Here is an 18,468-nt window from a genome sequence, read left to right as displayed (position 1 = left end):
ACTTGATTCCAAAACATTGAAACTGCAGACAGTAAATTTGTGATGCCGTGAGGAAATTGGTTTGAAGGTATGTGCAGTGCTGCTGTAAATCTTTTTTCAGTTGAAAGACCATATTTCTGCTTTTCAGATCAGGAACTTCTAAAGCTTACCTGAGTAAAAAGTCAGTGTGGCTTTCAGCATCTAGGAAAAGCAGCTAAACTAGAAGCTCACAGTTTGGAGACAGTTACAGGTAATGCTGGGAGTGCCTTTATGTGACATTCTGCAGAGGCAGATACATAAAAAAATTGAAGTGGTGGCATAGTCCTCAAATGAAGCATTTTTGCACTGCATCCTCCTCCCTTCTCAGTTTATCCCTGTTTCTATGGCTGTTGGGTAAACTAACAACTTTTCTCATAGATAAAGAAGACGGCTTTTTCTTAAAATCCTAGTTGAAACAGACCAAGATAGAACATGAAACTTAACTGCTGCATTCACCTGATACATGGTGAAGTACGTAAATGACCTGGCCGTAGCTGTGGACAGTAGTAATTCTCTCCACAATATAGCTGAAATGTACTCAAGAGTAGTTTAAGCTGCATTTACATCTGCAGTTTCATCATGTCAGTTCAGTTACTCTTCTCTGAAGCGCTTTAAACAAATTTCTTAGCGTTTTTATTTGCCAAATACACTTGAACTTGCTCCAGATTGTAGCCAGCTCTGGGCTTTCTGTGACTATGAAATAACTAACTTTGGAACAAAATTTTACACCAAGATCCCACTTTCCAACCTTTAGAGGAAAGAAAACCTAAAACAAATCTAGCTCACTAATTACCAAGAACAACTTGAACAGAATATATTGTTTTCAGAATCGGTAGGCAGTTTGAAACAGTATCTTTGTCTGAATTTCCCCTTCGTACATACCTAGTAGTAGGTCTTGAACTTAATTAAGAAGTAAGGGCATATAGAAATTCGAAAGCATGTAAATAAAATAGTAGTAAAGAAAATGTGACCTTCATTTGACCTTTGTTTAACTGCTAGAAAACAAAAGTTGCCTCATATTTACCAATGTTTGCATCAGCTTGTCATGACTTTAGGGATCATGTAAAGTCTTTTTAGGCCCAACTTCTTGCAGACTATGTGTAAAACCTAGTATTCTGTCAGTTGAGACTGAATTAAAACAGAGCACATCCAGAGGAACACCTAAGGGAGAAATGGGGAGTTGTTGTTGCTATCTATATGAATTTGCATAATCACCAGTTCCATTGTGTTGGAGAAGACTCTTACCTTTTGCTCTTCTTCATGGTTTGTCCCTTCTACTCCTTCATGTTCTTAATGCTGTCTAAATTACAGTGGCACACACACACACCCCTGCCCCTAAAAACAATGATGGAGTTTTCCCTCATTTCTTGCAGTAATGTGAAACCTACTTGGAGGGCAACAGCCTCATTGGCTCTAAGGACCTTGTTAAGGCAATCACATTCACTATGGGGTTTGATAAAATCCACTCTCTGATATACTACATCCTGGAGAGGCTAGATAAATTCTTCATCTTTTGATAGTTCTTCTAATTTTATTTAATTTATCATCTACATAATTAGGTAATACCTATCTTAAAGTCCTGTCTGTAAATTGCCAGTTTACACTGTACTTTTCTGTGTGCCTGGAGTAGAAGATGGTCCTTCAGAAAAATACCTAAAGCGGTAGCTACACTTTCTGCCTTACCAAGATAACCAGGAAGCATAACACAAAATTACGAACACAGCACTACTTTGACTTCATTTCAGTTTTGCTTTTTTTAAAATAATACTGTAAACTATTGTATGTCTATGCAAATTGTTATTTTTTCCAGTATCCTCAACTCTTAGGATTTTTTTGTCTATCCCTCTTTTTTTTGTCCAAATAATTTTCTCAATTATGCTCCACCGTTATAAAACTCTTATAAGCCTTTGTGCTGCTGCAGTAATGATGGTGGTTGGGAGGGACTGGGCATAGAGAGATACTGATGAAAAAAGTGGAACGAACTCATGATGAAGGTTTGTGAAATGGAACAAACATAGCATGAGTTGAAGGTAGAAAGCTATGGATACTACCGTGCAGTAATAGACATTCTGGACATGTTTCTGTTGGTAGGTGTATCTCTGTTATTAGAGTGTGACTTTGGGGTGTCAGTATAGCAGCAGAAATCCTATGTTATATGGACTGTTTGACTGCAGTAGTGGAGTTGGGTCTTGGGAGCATAGATCCATACCCTAATTTGATCCATGCATCTTTGCTAGGACTTGCTGATATCTCTTTTGAAGTATGTGTATGCAGTGCTAACTGGATTCAGCCACTGACTTTACAAACTGACTACATGCCAGTGTCTAATGTTAGTAAGATCATAATGAAATTATCTTAATACAGTGTTTTATTTTATTAATGTTACTTTAATTCTTGTTTTAAATAAACCCAGAATTTATACAATGTGCGTTTTGTGGAACATTTGATTGGTGAAAGACTTTTGAGTATGATGTGTAGCATATCCAGTCCTAAAGAGCTGCTTGGAGGCTTGAATTGGCCTGTGGTGGCAGCATTGCCACTTTGCTGTATTTAAATTCCTATTATGTGCCCAGTTGCATAAATCAGGCTTTTTTTGCTTATGTAAAATGAATTTTGTATATAACATGTGTATACAAAATATTGCATAAAATAATTTTGTAGGTGAGTGTCAGAAAATTACTTATTTTGGTGGCTAATGCAGGAGACTAGAAGTCACCACAGAGATTTTCTAGGTCCTCACATGAAAGGTAGTTGTTATGTTGCTGTCTGAAATTGTGAGCTTCTTATGGTAACAGTGAAGCTCAGTGTGCAGGTGACTTTGGACAAGCTTACCACAGTAGTTCTGCTGGATGTTTCCACATGCATAAAGAGTCAGCAAAAGTGAGTGTGCTAGCTCCTGGATTCCCACAGCTCAGAGCCTGTCATATTCATGCAAACTTAATTTCTAGCATTGACTTTTGCAGCCAAACCAGATAAATATTCTAGACTTTCCTGTTTCTGAGCTGGAATTCTCTTCCCAGTGCAGTGGTTTTCTAGAGAATTATTTTAACTTTACTTGCATCAGTGATGTAGTTTACGGCACAGTCCCACAAATGGTTATACATGTGCAAGTAAAGGGAAGGCAAACTGTGGTTGTTGGGAAAGACTGTACTGAGACTTTATTAGCACCAAGCAAATTTTTGTGTGTAGCTACATCCTTTGTCTCTAAACGGATGAATGCTGGAGATGACTTGGAAGGTAGACCAGGTAACTATTACTTTTTACATGTTTTATCATTAATTTCTTTCCTGATCTCTGCTGGGATGGGATGCTGTTTATGATCTGATCCAGCACCGTTTTTCTCATATTTTATCATGCAATCTGTGAAGCTTTGTCTTCATTATACAGATGATGGCTGATGCACTGACTCAAAAAGAATTTAGAGTGGCTACAGTGCTCAGTTAAGATTTCAGTGTTTGAGTGAGGTTTGAGTTAAGGATACAAATCTACATGATAACTGAGTTTGTTCTGCAGACAAAGCAGTCTCTTAAATGCATCCAGAAAGACACACAGCTTTTAATTTGAAGCTTCAACAAAAGAAAAAAACTAAAATAAAAAACTTGATGGTTTGCTTATTAGTTTGTGCTAGTGGCTAATCATTTTCACTGAAAAAAAATACAAAGTAAAATACTCTGTGGAAGAAAGAGGCTGGGGTTCAGCTTTCTAAAATGATGTATAGAAACTGTCTTTTTTTGAAATCCAGACTTACAGACTTTCAGCTCATTGGGAATCTAGAATAGTGTCTGAGGGGAAATATGTTCATATTAAAATGTAAATTTGTTAAAATAGTTGTTGTGTCACAGTGTACTATGGTGCTGTAGTTAGTTCTTGGATTAGATTAATGCTCTGTAGGGAGAGGGTACACATACTTGCAAATGTCCCTCCTGTGAGGGTAACTTAAGAGGCTTTTTTGCATCCATGAAACTGCAAAGACTTATTTTGACTACTATCTCATCAAAACATTAAAATCATTCATGTGTTGCTTACCTCTCTCTAATGCTGAATAGCATTCTTTTGTAAATGTTTTCTTCTCTATGTATAGTGGAAGAGGCATAAATTTGAGGGGAGAAGGGGAAAATGGAACAAAAGCATTAATTTTTTTTTTTCCTTGGATATCTTGGTCTTAGGTCAAAACCTTTTCTTTAATTGATTTCTGGTATTACTTTATTTATCACTGTGCATACTGAAAACTTCTGAAGATCATTGAGAAAGACTGTTTCTACTACATGTCACACTAATTGAGAAATCCTGTGGAAACATAAATGGCTGCACAGAATCATTTTAAACATACATTTACATTTTTTTCAGCCTCTGTCCAACCTCTTGTTCCTCAGTTTTTCCCAAGTTTCAAGCAAGCAAAATCCTCCTGGTGACAGCATTCCCTACCAAGAACAGTTCAAATTTAACTTTAATACTTAGTTATAGCTTGTCTTCAACTTTGAAATGTATAGTAAGATAAACTTTTAAAATACGTTACAGGTTACAAGGGCACAGAAGCACTGTCAGTATGCACTAAAGGATGTTGACTTTTGACTGACATGGTGCTCTCAACAGTAGAAAGATTTGATCATTATGGTTTCCTTCTCTCTGTTTAATGGGCTACTTATGGATCTGTGTTTGTTCTTTTCCTCAGATATTAGGATTAAAGAAGAGGAGCCTGATCCAGAAGAGTGGCAGCTCAGTGGTGATTCTACACTGAATACCAATGATCTAACACATTTGAGAGTACAGGTGGTAGATGAGGAAGGGGACCAACCGCATCAAGAGGGAAAAAGACTGCGACGAGTAGCTTGCACATGTCCCAACTGCAAAGAAGGTGGTGGAAGGTATGTAACGTTCAGTGTCATGTAAGGCATGTAATGATGAAAACAAATATTGAGTGAGGAAAAAAGGAGCCTACAGTTCTCTGCCGTGAGAAAAAACTAGAAGCTTATGCAAAAGAGCTTATACAATAAAGGACTGCCACCTTTTATTTCTGGCTTTGCACATGGACGGGCAGATTATTCTATCCTCTCTGAGTTACTCCATTGAGATAATTGGAAAAAATCTGGAGTTAGATGCTGCCTAGTACAAGTGAGGGGGATAGAACATTGCCCTAAATAATATGAAAATAAAATATTTTGGAATATGCACATCTGTGATTGGCTTCCTATCATATGTCAAGGACTTGATTAAATCCTGTGTTCCTGCATTTCCTCACTGATTGAGCATTTTTTTCCACAGTTTGATTGCTTTAGAGTGTTATAAAAATACAGTTATCCTGGTTTTCTTATTCACTGGTTTCCTAAGAAAAACAAGGTTTGTATAATAACTCTTAAATACCAAATTTTGCATTGACTGATTGTTTTCAGTCAAAGTTAGTGGAGATTTGGCTAACAAAGAAGTACTAAGTTCCAATTCATATAAAACTTTAGGGCTGCTATTTTATTATTCTAGATCTCATTAAAGTATTCTTCAACTTTTTGTTATTATAAAGATTTTATTCTATTCCAAAACACTTCCTTTTAAACATCTTGATTATGAATATAAGAGAGGAAGTGGGGATAATAGACTGCCTTTTACAAGTGAAAATATTTTGATGTATTTGTGCTTGATATAATTGTGCAGGGACTTCTTTTCAGTGCACTAAAATTTGTCCATTTTGATAGTAGCTTCTTCTCTAAAATGGAACTCTTATTTACATGAGAACTATAGTGTAAATTACTGAGTGTTCTATGGCTCGAAGAGATCTAATAGCACTGACTATGTCTATTGTCAAGACTCCTGTGGGTTTTTGCTATGTATTCTAGATTCCTTCTTTGCAAGCACAGAGTGATAATATCTTAGGCAGCCATGCCAAGTAAATATTAAGAATTTAAGACAAAAACACTTTAATACATTTACATCACAAACTAAGCCAGTGGTAATATCTGCAGTTAAGGTTATAGAGCATCTTTGTCCGTCAGCTTCCTCTTGTTAAATTCCTGTGTGTAGTTCACTGAAACCTGGCACAGACATTCCTTAGCTCTTGGTGAATCTTGGCTCTGCCATGAAGATCTGCCCAAAGTACACCCTGCTGGGTTGAGATTTGCTTCAGTCTGGGAGAAAACTCTGAAAATGTGATTTGCTCTGGCTGTATGCTTAGGAAACAGAGATGTCACACGTTCCATCTTCCTTGCGCTCTATTCCAAACTACAGTGGCTTTAGTTTAGAGACATCTTTACTTTAAAATTCTCTTCCTCCTCAGTGGAGTTGCTATGACATCAAATTCTGAAGTCGAAGCCCAAAGAGAGAATCTTTTTGAGAGATGGTTTTGATGAAGTCTGGAGAAGGGTGTCTGACTGAAACTCAGATATGGGAATTTGGGATTGAATTGAGGTAAGAGCTAGGACAGAGTTTAGATAGGGGAGAATCCAAAATCTGCTGTAAAGGAAGGACTGGACGCATCAAATGTACAAAGTAAGTGGGAAAAGTAGGACAGGAAGTCAGGATGCAAGAAGAATTAGCACTGGAATAGAAACAGGGTAATGAAGGAGACAATGGTGGGGACACAGAAAAAGAGTGAAAGTGCCTACAGTTGCTAGAGCAACTTTCCCACTGGAATGTAGAATGCCTTCAGCGTTTATCAAAAAGGAGTAAGTGCACTTGGAGGAGTATTTTCCTTCTCCCTCTGACACATGTTGATCATGTTCCATAGCTGCTACAGTTACTTCTTTATCTCTAGTGCTGTAATTCTGAGTATTGATTTATCTTTCAAGTCTGCTGATGACTCGTGGAGTTTCAGATAATAGGACATTTGCTTTTAGAATTTCTTCAGATAGCATTCACAATTCTTAAAATGATGTGAAGGTTGCAAAATTGAAAACTTGGAAGTTGGCAAATGCTGAAGTTAAGATATCCTGGGCAACTTTAATTTAATCCCTGTGCACATGCGTTATCATTTGGTTTCTAGTTATATGAGTGCATGCTATTTTTTTTCATACGACCCCAGTGCCATTCAGGGGATGGGATGGATGATGCACAGGGAGTGTATCAGGGCCGTGTAATTATTGGCACCTGCTTCACTTCTTGCAGAAGTTGGGAGGCTTTTAGGGAATGAGATATGGGACTGCAGCAACAGGGTTTTGAAGTTTTGGAGGTGTTTGTCTATCCACCCCACCTTTTCCACTGCAGAAGTACCGAGTTCATTCCTGTAAAGAAGTCGATTGAGCTGAATTGTGAACATCTACAGTAGTCTAAGAAAATACGCTTCTGCTATATTGAACTTGACACCTCAAACTGGTGGGTGTTTGACAATTTTGGCCTTAATCTCTTTCTGTCTTATATTTGGATGTATGAAATGATTGTACTAGTTCTAGTTCACTACACAGGAGTGTTGCAAGATGATAAATTCATTAATGTTTGTGAATTGCTTAGACACTGAGTGTTGTGAGTGCCCATAATAAGGAAAAAAAGCACTGGGGAGTTGAATAATTCTGTATTTAAGATAGTACTTAAATAATATGTAAATAGTAGGACAAGAAAAGCGCATTAAATCAGTATGAAAAAGCTGAATAGCATTTCACTCAATGAATACTATCCCTCCTGTGCACTGAAAGGGGTAGGAAAAGTTAGTACATGGCTTCACATATGCAGACTTCATCATAATTTCATCTTTTATGTAGCCTTAGTTTTGGCATTTCTTGTCTTTTCTGTTTTCTGTATGCAAAGGGGAGTTCTTTCTGGTTTTTGTTGTTGGCTTTTGTTGGTGTGTTTTTGACTGTCGATACAGAATTACGCTACATTACAGTCTTCAAAGGATTTCTATTTGTACCAGTCTTATGAAGTAGGAAGCAACTATTATCTTTACCTTATTTGGCAGGAGGGGGAAGGTAGGAAAGGAAGAGGATGGTGTATTAAGGAAGAGGATGGTGTATTAGATGTGTAAATTTATATAGCCTTATAGCCTCAGGCTTATATATTAAATTGGGGATAAGCAAGGGGGGAGGGGGAGGGAAGGGAGAGAGATGTTCCTCAAAGGATGACTCTGATCCCAAACAGACTTTATTAGGCTTCCAGTTAGGATGTCTGAAATTGGGTGGAAAGTTCACCCTCCTGTCAGTCACATTTGGAGATTTCACCCTCCTCTCAAGTACATCTGGAATTACATTGAGATGTAACTACTAGTACTACTGTCTGGATCTATAGAGGAACAGTGCTTCTGAGTACCGCTTCAGGTACGTAACTCTAAAATACACGTTCTTAAAATAATTGATAAGTGTATATTTTACCCTTGAAATATGTGATGTTCCTCCTGGAAGTAACTGCTGGACTGAAAGTCCAGTTTCTCAGTTGGATGAAGGTGTCTCCTGCTGAAACTGTTATATTCTGCATGGTTACTGAGAAACATTTCCCATCTTTATAAAGCTAAAATGTACTATGAAAATACTTAAATATTAATTGATTTGAAGAGTTCAGTCAAGAAGTAGGCCTGAGTACTATTCTTTTACTCAGTGGTGATGGTTATTGGCCAGTGCAGCAAGAAAGGCCTCTTAGCATGACGTGTTAGGGCATAGTGCCAGACTGTCACAGCTGCAAAGTGTCCAGATAGCATTTGTCTCAAATCCAGTCAGTCTAGAGCAAACATGCAGATGCCTATATGAAGCTGTGTAGAATAAATGTGCTTAGTTACCTATTCACAGTAGTCTTGTGGATTTCATTCTGTGAATTCCTAACTTTCCCCTCACTTTGAACTTTGGCGCCCACTAAGGAATTCCGTCACCAATTAGATGAGGTGATTAGAATTACGTATGCTACACCACCTCCGCACAGTAAGCTGACCATGTCGAACCTTGGTTTCCTTCAGTCTAGACTAAAGGTGCTATTAAGCAACTTCAAATGATTAACTTAGGAATCTTAAAATTATTCAAAGGGAATTTTGATGTGATTTCATGTCATTTGTGTCACATTTGTGTACTGTATCATGCAAAGTTATGAAATATTCGTACTGATTATTGTGGAGGGGAAAACTATAGTATATTTAGAGGGGTGAGAATGAAAGACCAAATACAAAAAAAAAGTTCTATACACAGAAATATACTCTGAAATGCAGAAATACATTTTGTTATAATAAGCACAGACGGAGCACTTCTTAGGGTTACATGGAATTGTACAGGCAATTATTCCGTTGGATAGCAGGATCCTGTGGAGAATTCTTTCAGTTACCAAGACTGTATATTGGAGGAGAGCCAGTTCCTTTGCCTTGCACTGCAATTGCTGGGTGCCTGGAGCCACCAAACAAGAGGACCTGAAGAAGCGCTGTCTAGAACTGAATCATTAGATGGAGGTGGACACGGAGCCTGAGAACTGTGGAACTGGTTGCAGTAAGGCAAAAGGAACAATACAGAAAATTTCTCCTTGGAGTCTGGGTAGCTGGGTGTTTGGGCCGATAGATGTATGCCACTGGAATTGTTACAGGTAGAGTGAGTTTTGTGTGGTGGCCTGGCCATCTGCAGAGGCTGAGTAACTAGAAGAGAAAGGGGGCAATCTAAAGACATTTTGCTAAATGCCTTTGGAATTGGCTGAATGTTCAAAACTTGTGAATATTGTTTCACAATTGAAACTTGAGCTTTTGTGTAGGTGGCATAGTACAAAGTTAAATGCCTGACATTACAGTTAATTTTGCTTTTTAATCTTGGCTTGAGGGAAGGCCATGGAAGAGTGTGCACCTGACAGTTTAGATGTAGCAAAGATTACCAAAAATGGATATTTTTGGTAGCTAGCTCGTCCTAGAAGCTATGCTAAGGCACATGGAGGGCAGAGAGGTGATTCGAGACACCCAGCATGGCTTCATCAAGGGCAAATCCTGCCTGACCAACCTAGTGGCCTTCTACGATGCAGTGACTACATCAGTGGACAAGGGAAGAGCTACAAATGTCATCTATCTGGACTTCTGTAAGGCCTTTGATAGGGTCCCCCACAGCATCCTCTCTCTAAATTGGAGAGATATGGATTTCATGGGTGGACTGTTGAGTGGATGAGGAATTGGTTGGATGATTGCATCTTGAGGGCAGAGGTCAATAGCTCAATGTTCAGATGGAGATTGGTGATGAGCGGTGTCCCTCAGGGGTCTGTACTGGGACCAGTACTGCTTAACATCTTGATCAATGACAGAGACAGTGGGATCGAGTGCACCCTCAGCAAGTTTGCAGATGAGTGGTGTGGTTGACATGCCTGAGGGACACGATGCCATCCAGAGGGACCTGGGCAAGCTTGAGGAATGGGCCCGTGTGAACCTCATGAGGTTCAACAAGGGCAAGTGCAGGGTCCTGCACCTGGGTCAGAGTAACCCCCAGTATCAGTACAGGCTGGGGGAGGAAGGGATAGAGAGCAAGGACTTGGGGGTACCGGTGGATGAAAAGCTGGACGTGAGCAGACAATGTGTGCTCGCAGCCTAGAAGGTCAACCATATCCTGGGTTGCATCCAAAGCAGCGTGGCCAGCAGGTCGAGGGAGGTGATTCTGCCCCTCTACTCTGCTCTGGTGAGACCCCACTGGGAGTCCTGTGTCCAGCTCTGAAGCCCTCAGCACAGGAAAGACATAGACCTATTGGACCGGGTCCAGAGGAGGGCCATAACAATGATCAGAGGGATGGAACAACCTCTTCTATGAAGAAAGGCTGAGAGAGTTGGAGTTGTTCATCCTGGAGAAGAGAAGGCTCTGGGGAGACCTTATTGCAGCCTTCCAGTACTTAAAGGGGGCTCATAAGAAAAATGGGGACAGACTCTTTAGCAGGACCTGGGGTAATGGTTTTAAACTGAAAGAGGGTAGATCTAGAGTAGATATAAGGAAGAAATTTTTCACAGTGAGGATGGTGAAACCCTGGCACAGGTTGCCCAGAGAGGTGGTAGATGCCCCATCCCTGGAAGCATTCAAGGTCAGGTTGGACGGGGCTCTGAGCAACCTGCTCCAGTTGAAGATGTCCCTGCTTGCTGCAGGGGGGGTTGAACAAGATGACCTTTAAAGGTCCCTTCCAACCCAGACTATTCTATGAGTCTATTCTATGGTTTCAGCTGAGGTAAGAGATGTAAAAAAGGCAATGTTTGTCCTGGTCCAAAGAAGTGATTTTCTTTTGGGACATTTGAAAAAGGAAAATTAAGACAAAAGTATTCTTGCCAAGACTAATAATGATGGAAGAGCTTAAGATGTCAGGTCAGATGCCAGAGAATTTTTTGCATGAAATTTATAAACAAGCTGGATAAAACAGGCAGGTGAACTTTCTGTGAAGCTAAGGATTGAGGGGTGGCAATAAAACAAAAAAAAAAAAGATAGATAAGCAGAATCTCTTCTGTTATCATATCCATAGGCTCATATGAGTCTACCTCTACCACAACAGGGCCAAAAGCCTTCTGGACTCTCTACTTGTACTGTCATTGAATTTGTTCTCAAGTCAAAACCTACATTGTCATGACAAATAATTAGTATGTAAAAGTTTCTCCTTCTGAGACAAAATGACTAATGAAGCACTATGAAGATCGCTCTATTACTGAGATTTCTTAGAAACGTTTTCTAGGCCTTAATTGGATTTTATCTCCTTACTTTTCTGGACTGTTCGGAATGCTTTAGGTACGTATGTGCTTAGGTTGGAATTCCCTTTAGATGCTGTGAGCTTTTAGAGTGAGTTAATTTCTGTGCCTGTTCAGAAATGCTTGCTCCAAGTGCTAGCTCCTTAAAGTATATATGCATTTTGCCCTGAACCCTCATTAGATGTAAAACAGAACTGTTCTGAATGTAGGGATGAGAATCCAGGTCTAGTAGTTGCTTGGTAAATCCTTCATCCACTGGACTGTTAAGCAGAAGTTGAGCACCCAATTTAAGGGAAAAAATTGCCCTGGGAAGGCAACTGAAAATTGTATAATCAGTTATGGAGGATGGAGTGCCCAAGACTGTGATTTCAGAATCCACTTAAGCTGTTCTCAGTTAACATTGCTGATGAATAAGGTGGCCTGATGCTTGGCTGCATTTTCCGATCTCCTCCCTTGTACCAGCATTTACCATTCATACAGCTGCATTGTCAGCCAGATCTATTCCGTGGAGTACCCCTTTCAGCAGCAGCAAACACTTAAATTGGATAAAATCAATCATGATGCCCTGCACTGGCCAGACTGATCTCTTTCTCTGGTTCTTCAGAGGCTCTTACCTCTCTCTTGTGATTTTATTAAAAAAAAAAAAGTTAGGCTTTTGTATTAGGTACTTCCATGAATCAATCACCTCATTTCAGTGAGGCAGCATGTTTAAAGAGGCAACAAGCTCTATAGTCTGGATTATACTATCTGTGAATTACATGTTCATTTTGATGGAATTTTTTTTTTTTTTCTGAAATACCAAGGAATTAATTTAAATGTCAGCAAGATCAGCCACTCCTTTTAGTGGAAATATTCAGGTTAGTATGCATCTTCCTCCAGCCCCAAACTGCTGCTCAGGTTTCCCCAAGATGCCAGAAGTCCCATCTGTTCTCTTCCCAGTTGCCAAAAATCTCTAGTTTCCGTTTTGGCAATTGCAGTAATTTTGGGTTTTCTTTGCCAAAACTGTATTTTACTGGTATGGTAAAAACTGAAATTGGGAGAAATTTAAAATACAGGCACTTCGGCATCAAAGTAGTACAAACTGCTGTAATGACTGTATTTCCAACTTCGTATACTTGCTAAAGATTACACTTCTATCATTAAATTCAACAGCATGTGAAATTTAATAGTTTGTTGCAGAATCAGGATAGCACTATAGAATTTAGTTCCAGCTTCTTAACGGAGTGTACTGGGCTCTGATTGTATTTGAAACAAGAAGGGGAAGCAGCTCAGGTTTGTTTGCAAATCAGCTGGTATATGTAACCCCACTTACATATATATATCAGTATTTAGGAGTGAATAACTTTTTTTTTTTTTTTCCCCTCCTTCACAGAGGCTCCAACTTGGGAAAAAAGAAGCAACACATTTGTCACATACCAGGGTGTGGCAAAGTATATGGGAAAACTTCACATTTGAGAGCTCATCTCCGCTGGCATTCTGGCGAGCGTCCATTTGTTTGTACTTGGATGTTCTGTGGCAAAAGGTTCACCCGCAGTGATGAGCTTCAGCGACACCGAAGAACGCACACAGGTTTTCAGTCTTCGATTCTGGTGCATTTAGCTAAAGGAGTGTCATGGAGAGGGCTTGGATAAATAGCTTTTAAGAGGAGGACAGATCTTTGTGTTGGATTAATTTTAATGTAGGGTGACTTTTCTAAAATCAGGTGATACTTAGAGCTATGTATACACTTTGGTTTCTTTAGTAGGTCTGAGGAGGAAAAACAGATCCCTTTTTTGATTCAGAACTGACATTTAAGCTGATATGTTATATAACTCAATCAGAATACTTTGATTCAGGTTCAACAATGCATTTAATTTCTTTGAATCAGATTAGAACTGCTGTTCCAGCTTAAAATTTTAATAATTTTCTCTCAATTTAAAAAATAAAAATAGAGGGCTAGATGTCAAAGAGATTTGATGACATTCATGAAATTAAGGAAGAGCATGTGATAGTGCATCATTCTACATCTTCTAGTTTCATGGTTAGACCACCCATTAGGGAATCCAGGTTCACATTTCTCCTTTTGTTTAATACAGGGAAAAGAAATTAGTCTAGATCTTCCACCTTTTCAAGGAGCACTTTGTTTCAAATCTGTTGTCTGTATTACCTATTTTCCTACAAATTGAACCCATAATTACATTCTAGAATGTTCAAACTACAGGATGCTTACCTTTTAAAATTAGACTATTTGAAAAACCTAATGACAATAGTTAAATAATTTATGTGCTTATCAGCATTTACATTGCTTAGAAAACTGTCTTTGCAAAGTCTATGAAAAATATTTCATGTTTTGTACCTAACAGGGTGCTTTTGTTAGACATGTTGTACGTTCAAACACAAGCTGGGAGGTTATGGTCTGTCTGTCTGGATAGCCAGATGGGTTTAAAAAAAAGAGGCCAGTTGAATGATCCAGATCACAGGGTATGGTTAATGGCTCCTAGTGTACCTGCATATCAATAAAAAGTAGAGAACTGCAGGGATCTATCCTTTGACCTGACTTAACATCTTTATCACTGAACTAGAGGAGGCAACAGGGCACACGCTTCTTACATTTGCGAATGATGCCAAACTTGGGCAACTGGTCAATGTGTTTGACGGCAAGGCTGCTCTTCAGAGGGACTCGGGCTGACAGGCTGAAGGAACGAGCTGACAGGAACCTGATGAAATGCAGCAAGGATAAATGCTGCACCTGGGATGGAATTAACCCTTGCAGCAATGCAAGCTAAGCACTGACTAGTTGGGAAACAGCTCTGCTGAAAAGTGTCTGGGAGTCTTTACAGACAACAAGAGCATGAGCGAAAGCCAGGAGCAAAGATGGCTGGGGCTGTATCAACAGAAGCAGAGACACTAGTTCTGGGGAAGTGATTGTGCCCTTCTCAGCACTGATTAGACTGCATCTAGGATATTGCATCTAGTTTTCAGCCCCCAATATATGTAAGAAAGACATTGATCAACATGATGAAGTTCTCTAAAGAATGACCAAGAGGATCAGGAAGCTGGAGCATTTGCCTAATGAGGAGAGTCTGTAGGGACTGGGCTTATTCAGCTGTACAAAGAGAAGAGTAAGGACAGGGGGGAGCTTAATAACAACCTTTTAGTACCTGCAGGGCTACCATTAAGAAGGCAAAGACAGACTTTTCATAGTGGTGCATTGGTAGGAGGATGAGAGACAGCAGACAAAGTTGAAACTGGAGAGCTTCAGACCAGATATAAGTAAAAGCTTTTTCATTGTGAGGACAGCTAAGCACTGGAACAGGCTGCCCGGAGAGCTTCTGCAGCCTCCATCCTTAAAGGTTTTCAAGACCAAATTCCTGAGCAACCAGGTCTGACCTCATAGCTGACCCTGCTTAGAGAGGGTTCAGACTAGAGACCTCCAGAGGTGCCTTCAAACCTGAACGACCCTATGATCTTGTCTGTCAGTCTCAAGAGTGATTCTGCAGGAGCTCCTATGGTCTTCTCTGTCCATCATTCGGCAGGTTTTGTTCTCCTTTTAAAAGTTATTTATTGGTAATAATTGCAGTGAAACTTAGTAGCCTGAGGATATGAGATGGCAGTATTCTTTAGCTTGCCTGAAAGATCTCCCCAGATTCAGTGAGACACAAAAATAAATAAATTCTTTTAAAGGATTTTATGGGTGCCTGAAAATTTAACACGCAAGTTTACCATGTTGGATCACTTTTTTCTTCAGTATAGATATTGTTAGAATTCTGACTCTTAAAGGCAGTAAGTTATCTCAGGTTTTGGTGTACATGTGATATTTTTAAAGTTTTTGAAAACATTTTTTTTTCTTTTCTTCTTTTCTTCTGTGACAGGTGAGAAGAAATTTGTCTGTCCAGAATGTTCAAAACGCTTTATGAGAAGTGACCACCTTGCCAAACACATTAAAACACATCAGAATAAAAAAGGTATTCACTCTAGCAGTACAGTGCTGGCATCAGTAGAAGCAACACCTGATGATACTTTGATTACTGCAGGAGGAACAACGCTTATCCTTGCAAATATTCAACAAGGTTCTGTTTCAGGAATAGGAACTGTTAATACATCTGGCACCAGCAATCAGGATATTCTTACCAACACTGAAATACCTTTACAGCTTGTCACAGTTTCGGGAAACGAGACAATGGAGTAAATATTACACAAGATACCTATTAATTGTGGTTATTTTTATACAGTAGTGAGAAGAATATTGTTCCTAAGTTCTTAGATATCTTTTTATTGATGTGCAAAAATTTTTGGATTGACAGTAACTTGGTTATACATGACACTGAAATGCCTTACTTTGTATGATATTCCATAGTATATTAAAATGGTAAAATTGCATGGGTTTTGTAGGTACTTTTGGAATCTAGAAGAGATGAAATTTTACCAAGTTATATTAAAAAAAAAAAAAAGAATTTAACGATGGAAATGGTAGTCTAACCAAATGCATCAATCCTGTGTGGTTTAGTGTAAAAAAAATGAGAACATGTTGGTATTTATCTATTGTAAGATAAAAGAAGTTGATGGGTGAAAAGAAATCATGTTATGATAAAGAAATTTTGTAATTTTCTTGATGACTGGAATTTTTATTATGCATAACTGACAAATCAAGTTTCCAAGCAAATGTTACATAGTGTAGGCTTTACTTAGCTCATCAACTTGTCATTTTGAAGCTAATTATTTTAATTAGGTTAACTATGTACAATATTTTAAGCATTACTCTTGTAAGATTTTGAAAACTACATTTTAACATGGAACTCTAGGGATAGTCACCTTTTAAATCCTATTGAAAAGCCATGTTTAAGATTTAATTTGCCAAAATGATGTCTTGTTAATATTCTTTCAATAACCAAGGTGGGCAATATAACCAATGTTTAAAAAGCTTAAAATGTTAAAAAAAAATGTGTATAGGTTGAGGCATTTGGGTGGTAAGGCAAATGTTATAGTGAAGTATATCCCTTCTTTTGAACATTGGAGGACCAAAAATAAGGTGTATTGCGTCTCAGCAGTGATTTTTATCAAATCTTTTTCCAAAAAACATCTGTCTGCCAGGGCCTTAAAAGCCATCATGTAAATTACCAGTAAAATATAACATATGCAAATGCAACAGAAAAATCACTTCCATATTGACAGTACTCCCAAACATATGGATATAGTCATAGTGAGCTAGGGGTTTTATGAGGTTTTTATTTGTTTGTTGTTTAGTTTTTGGTTAGTCAATCTGCATTTAAATATCAGCCATCTTTCCTTTTTTGCTTCTTCCCTTAAAAATTGTATGTATCCAGTACATTTAACTGATAAACATATATGTTTTTTATTATGCTGAATTTTCTTTTTATTTTTAATTACTGTTTATATTTTCAATTATAGAAAAATGTACAAAATGAAGTTATATAGCCAGTCTGTAAGTGCTATACCATTTTCAAAAAATGTACAACAATAATTACTGCAGTTCACCTATTTACAAACATTTGGAAATCTGTTCATTTGTTATTCTTAAAACCACCTCAAATTTAAAGGCTACCTTATTGTACGTTTAAAGTGTATTATAACAGTGTGGTAGTTAATAAAACACTATTTTTTTTTCTTTTGACTTGAGTTTACTGTACTTCTTGTTAACTAACAAGGTGTGGTTTCATAATACATCTTGATAGCCTGAGATGTTTTATTATTTTGTGCTAGATGATGGAAAGTAGAAATGTTTTTTCCTTTCCTTACAGGCAAGGAGATGGTAATACACCACCTCCTTGCTCTCAAAGAAACCCCCATCTGTATGTGCACAGACATGCATGTGCTATATACTGTGTTGGTGTAGTGGTAACTTTTTTGACCTTACGTTGAGTAGGGCACGAAGGAAACATAGGCCCTATCCTATAGAATATGAAAATAAAGTTGCATTTAAGTCCCCGGGCATTCTATGCCACAATACAGACAGTCTTGATAGGGAACTCTGGCTAAAAGGGATGTTTTAGATGGAGTAAGAAAGGCCAGTGAGAACTGTGAGATTAAAGAGTGATGGCTGTATATGATGCTATAATGAAAGTGGAAAGCTCTTATTTGTGAAGTCTCAAGTCTTGGAGTATGAAGCGGTCAGAGGACAGACCAGGATAATTTAGGATAAACTAGATAGAGCTCAGCCTAGAAAAGAGAGAACTGGGAAAAGTCATGAAGGGAAGATCTTCTGCATTTGCAGTTTAATGGAAAAAAATAATAATGGAAATCTTTTCAGATTCAGAGCAACAGGAATTGACAGGTACAGAGAAAAAGGAGTTAATTCATTATCAGCTTAATCTTCTAATTAATAAAGAGACAGATTGGTTGGGAAGTCACAAGAGCAACAGCTTGGGAGAGAAGACAGTTCTGCTTAGACTTGCAATGTTCCATGGATGTTGTCAATATTTTAACATACTCTGAATCCACCTCCTTTAGAGAGGTGAATGGGCTTGGTTTCCAAAAGCTGTATTAGGTCACAGAGCATGTTAGTATAAATTACTTCCATTTCTAATACTTAGGTTCTGTTTCTCATCTTTCTAGCCGTTTGTAGCAATAGTAGGGCATTATTTTAAGAGGGAGAGAAGAGGGCTACTTTCTTAATCAAACTGCTTTTCAAAAGTTTTGTGGAATGACACTTTAACTGATGTGCATCTGTGGATGCAGGTGTTTTGGTGCTGTGGGTTTTGATGCCTCATTGCTGAAGATGAGATTGCTTTATTTCTCAGAACTTTAATGCTCAGTGGTTACTGAGTAACCATCAAGTGGTTACTTTAATTAACATTTAGTCAGCGCATTTTTAAAAGGATATTTTGTTTTTAAGAAGCTTCAGGAGGCAGAAGTTTTGCAAGAAAGTAACT

General features: G+C 38.3%; 1 protein-coding gene across 1 annotated transcript in view; it reads left to right on the top strand.

Annotated features, from left to right (window-relative positions):
- The window catches only part of SP3 (Sp3 transcription factor), a gene marked incomplete at its 5' end in the record, with an annotated part of 36,964 nt that extends 20,493 nt beyond the window's left edge, over positions 1 to 16,471 (top strand). Inside the window, 3 exons of the mRNA XM_082001561.1 lie at positions 4,691 to 4,883; positions 12,972 to 13,168; positions 15,451 to 16,471. Of these exons, the coding sequence (XP_081857687.1) occupies positions 4,691 to 4,883; positions 12,972 to 13,168; positions 15,451 to 15,767 (707 nt within the window). The 3' untranslated portion in view covers positions 15,768 to 16,471. The remainder of the gene's footprint in view (positions 1 to 4,690; positions 4,884 to 12,971; positions 13,169 to 15,450) is intronic.
- Positions 16,472 to 18,468: the final 1,997 nt, after the last annotated feature.

This window comes from Phaethon aethereus (assembly GCF_964289735.1).
Source record: "Phaethon aethereus genome assembly, chromosome: 6".
Taxonomy (NCBI): domain Eukaryota; kingdom Metazoa; phylum Chordata; class Aves; order Phaethontiformes; family Phaethontidae; genus Phaethon; species Phaethon aethereus.
Note: the sequence above shows the minus strand (reverse complement) of the source record. Positions and strands in the feature narration are given on the sequence as shown.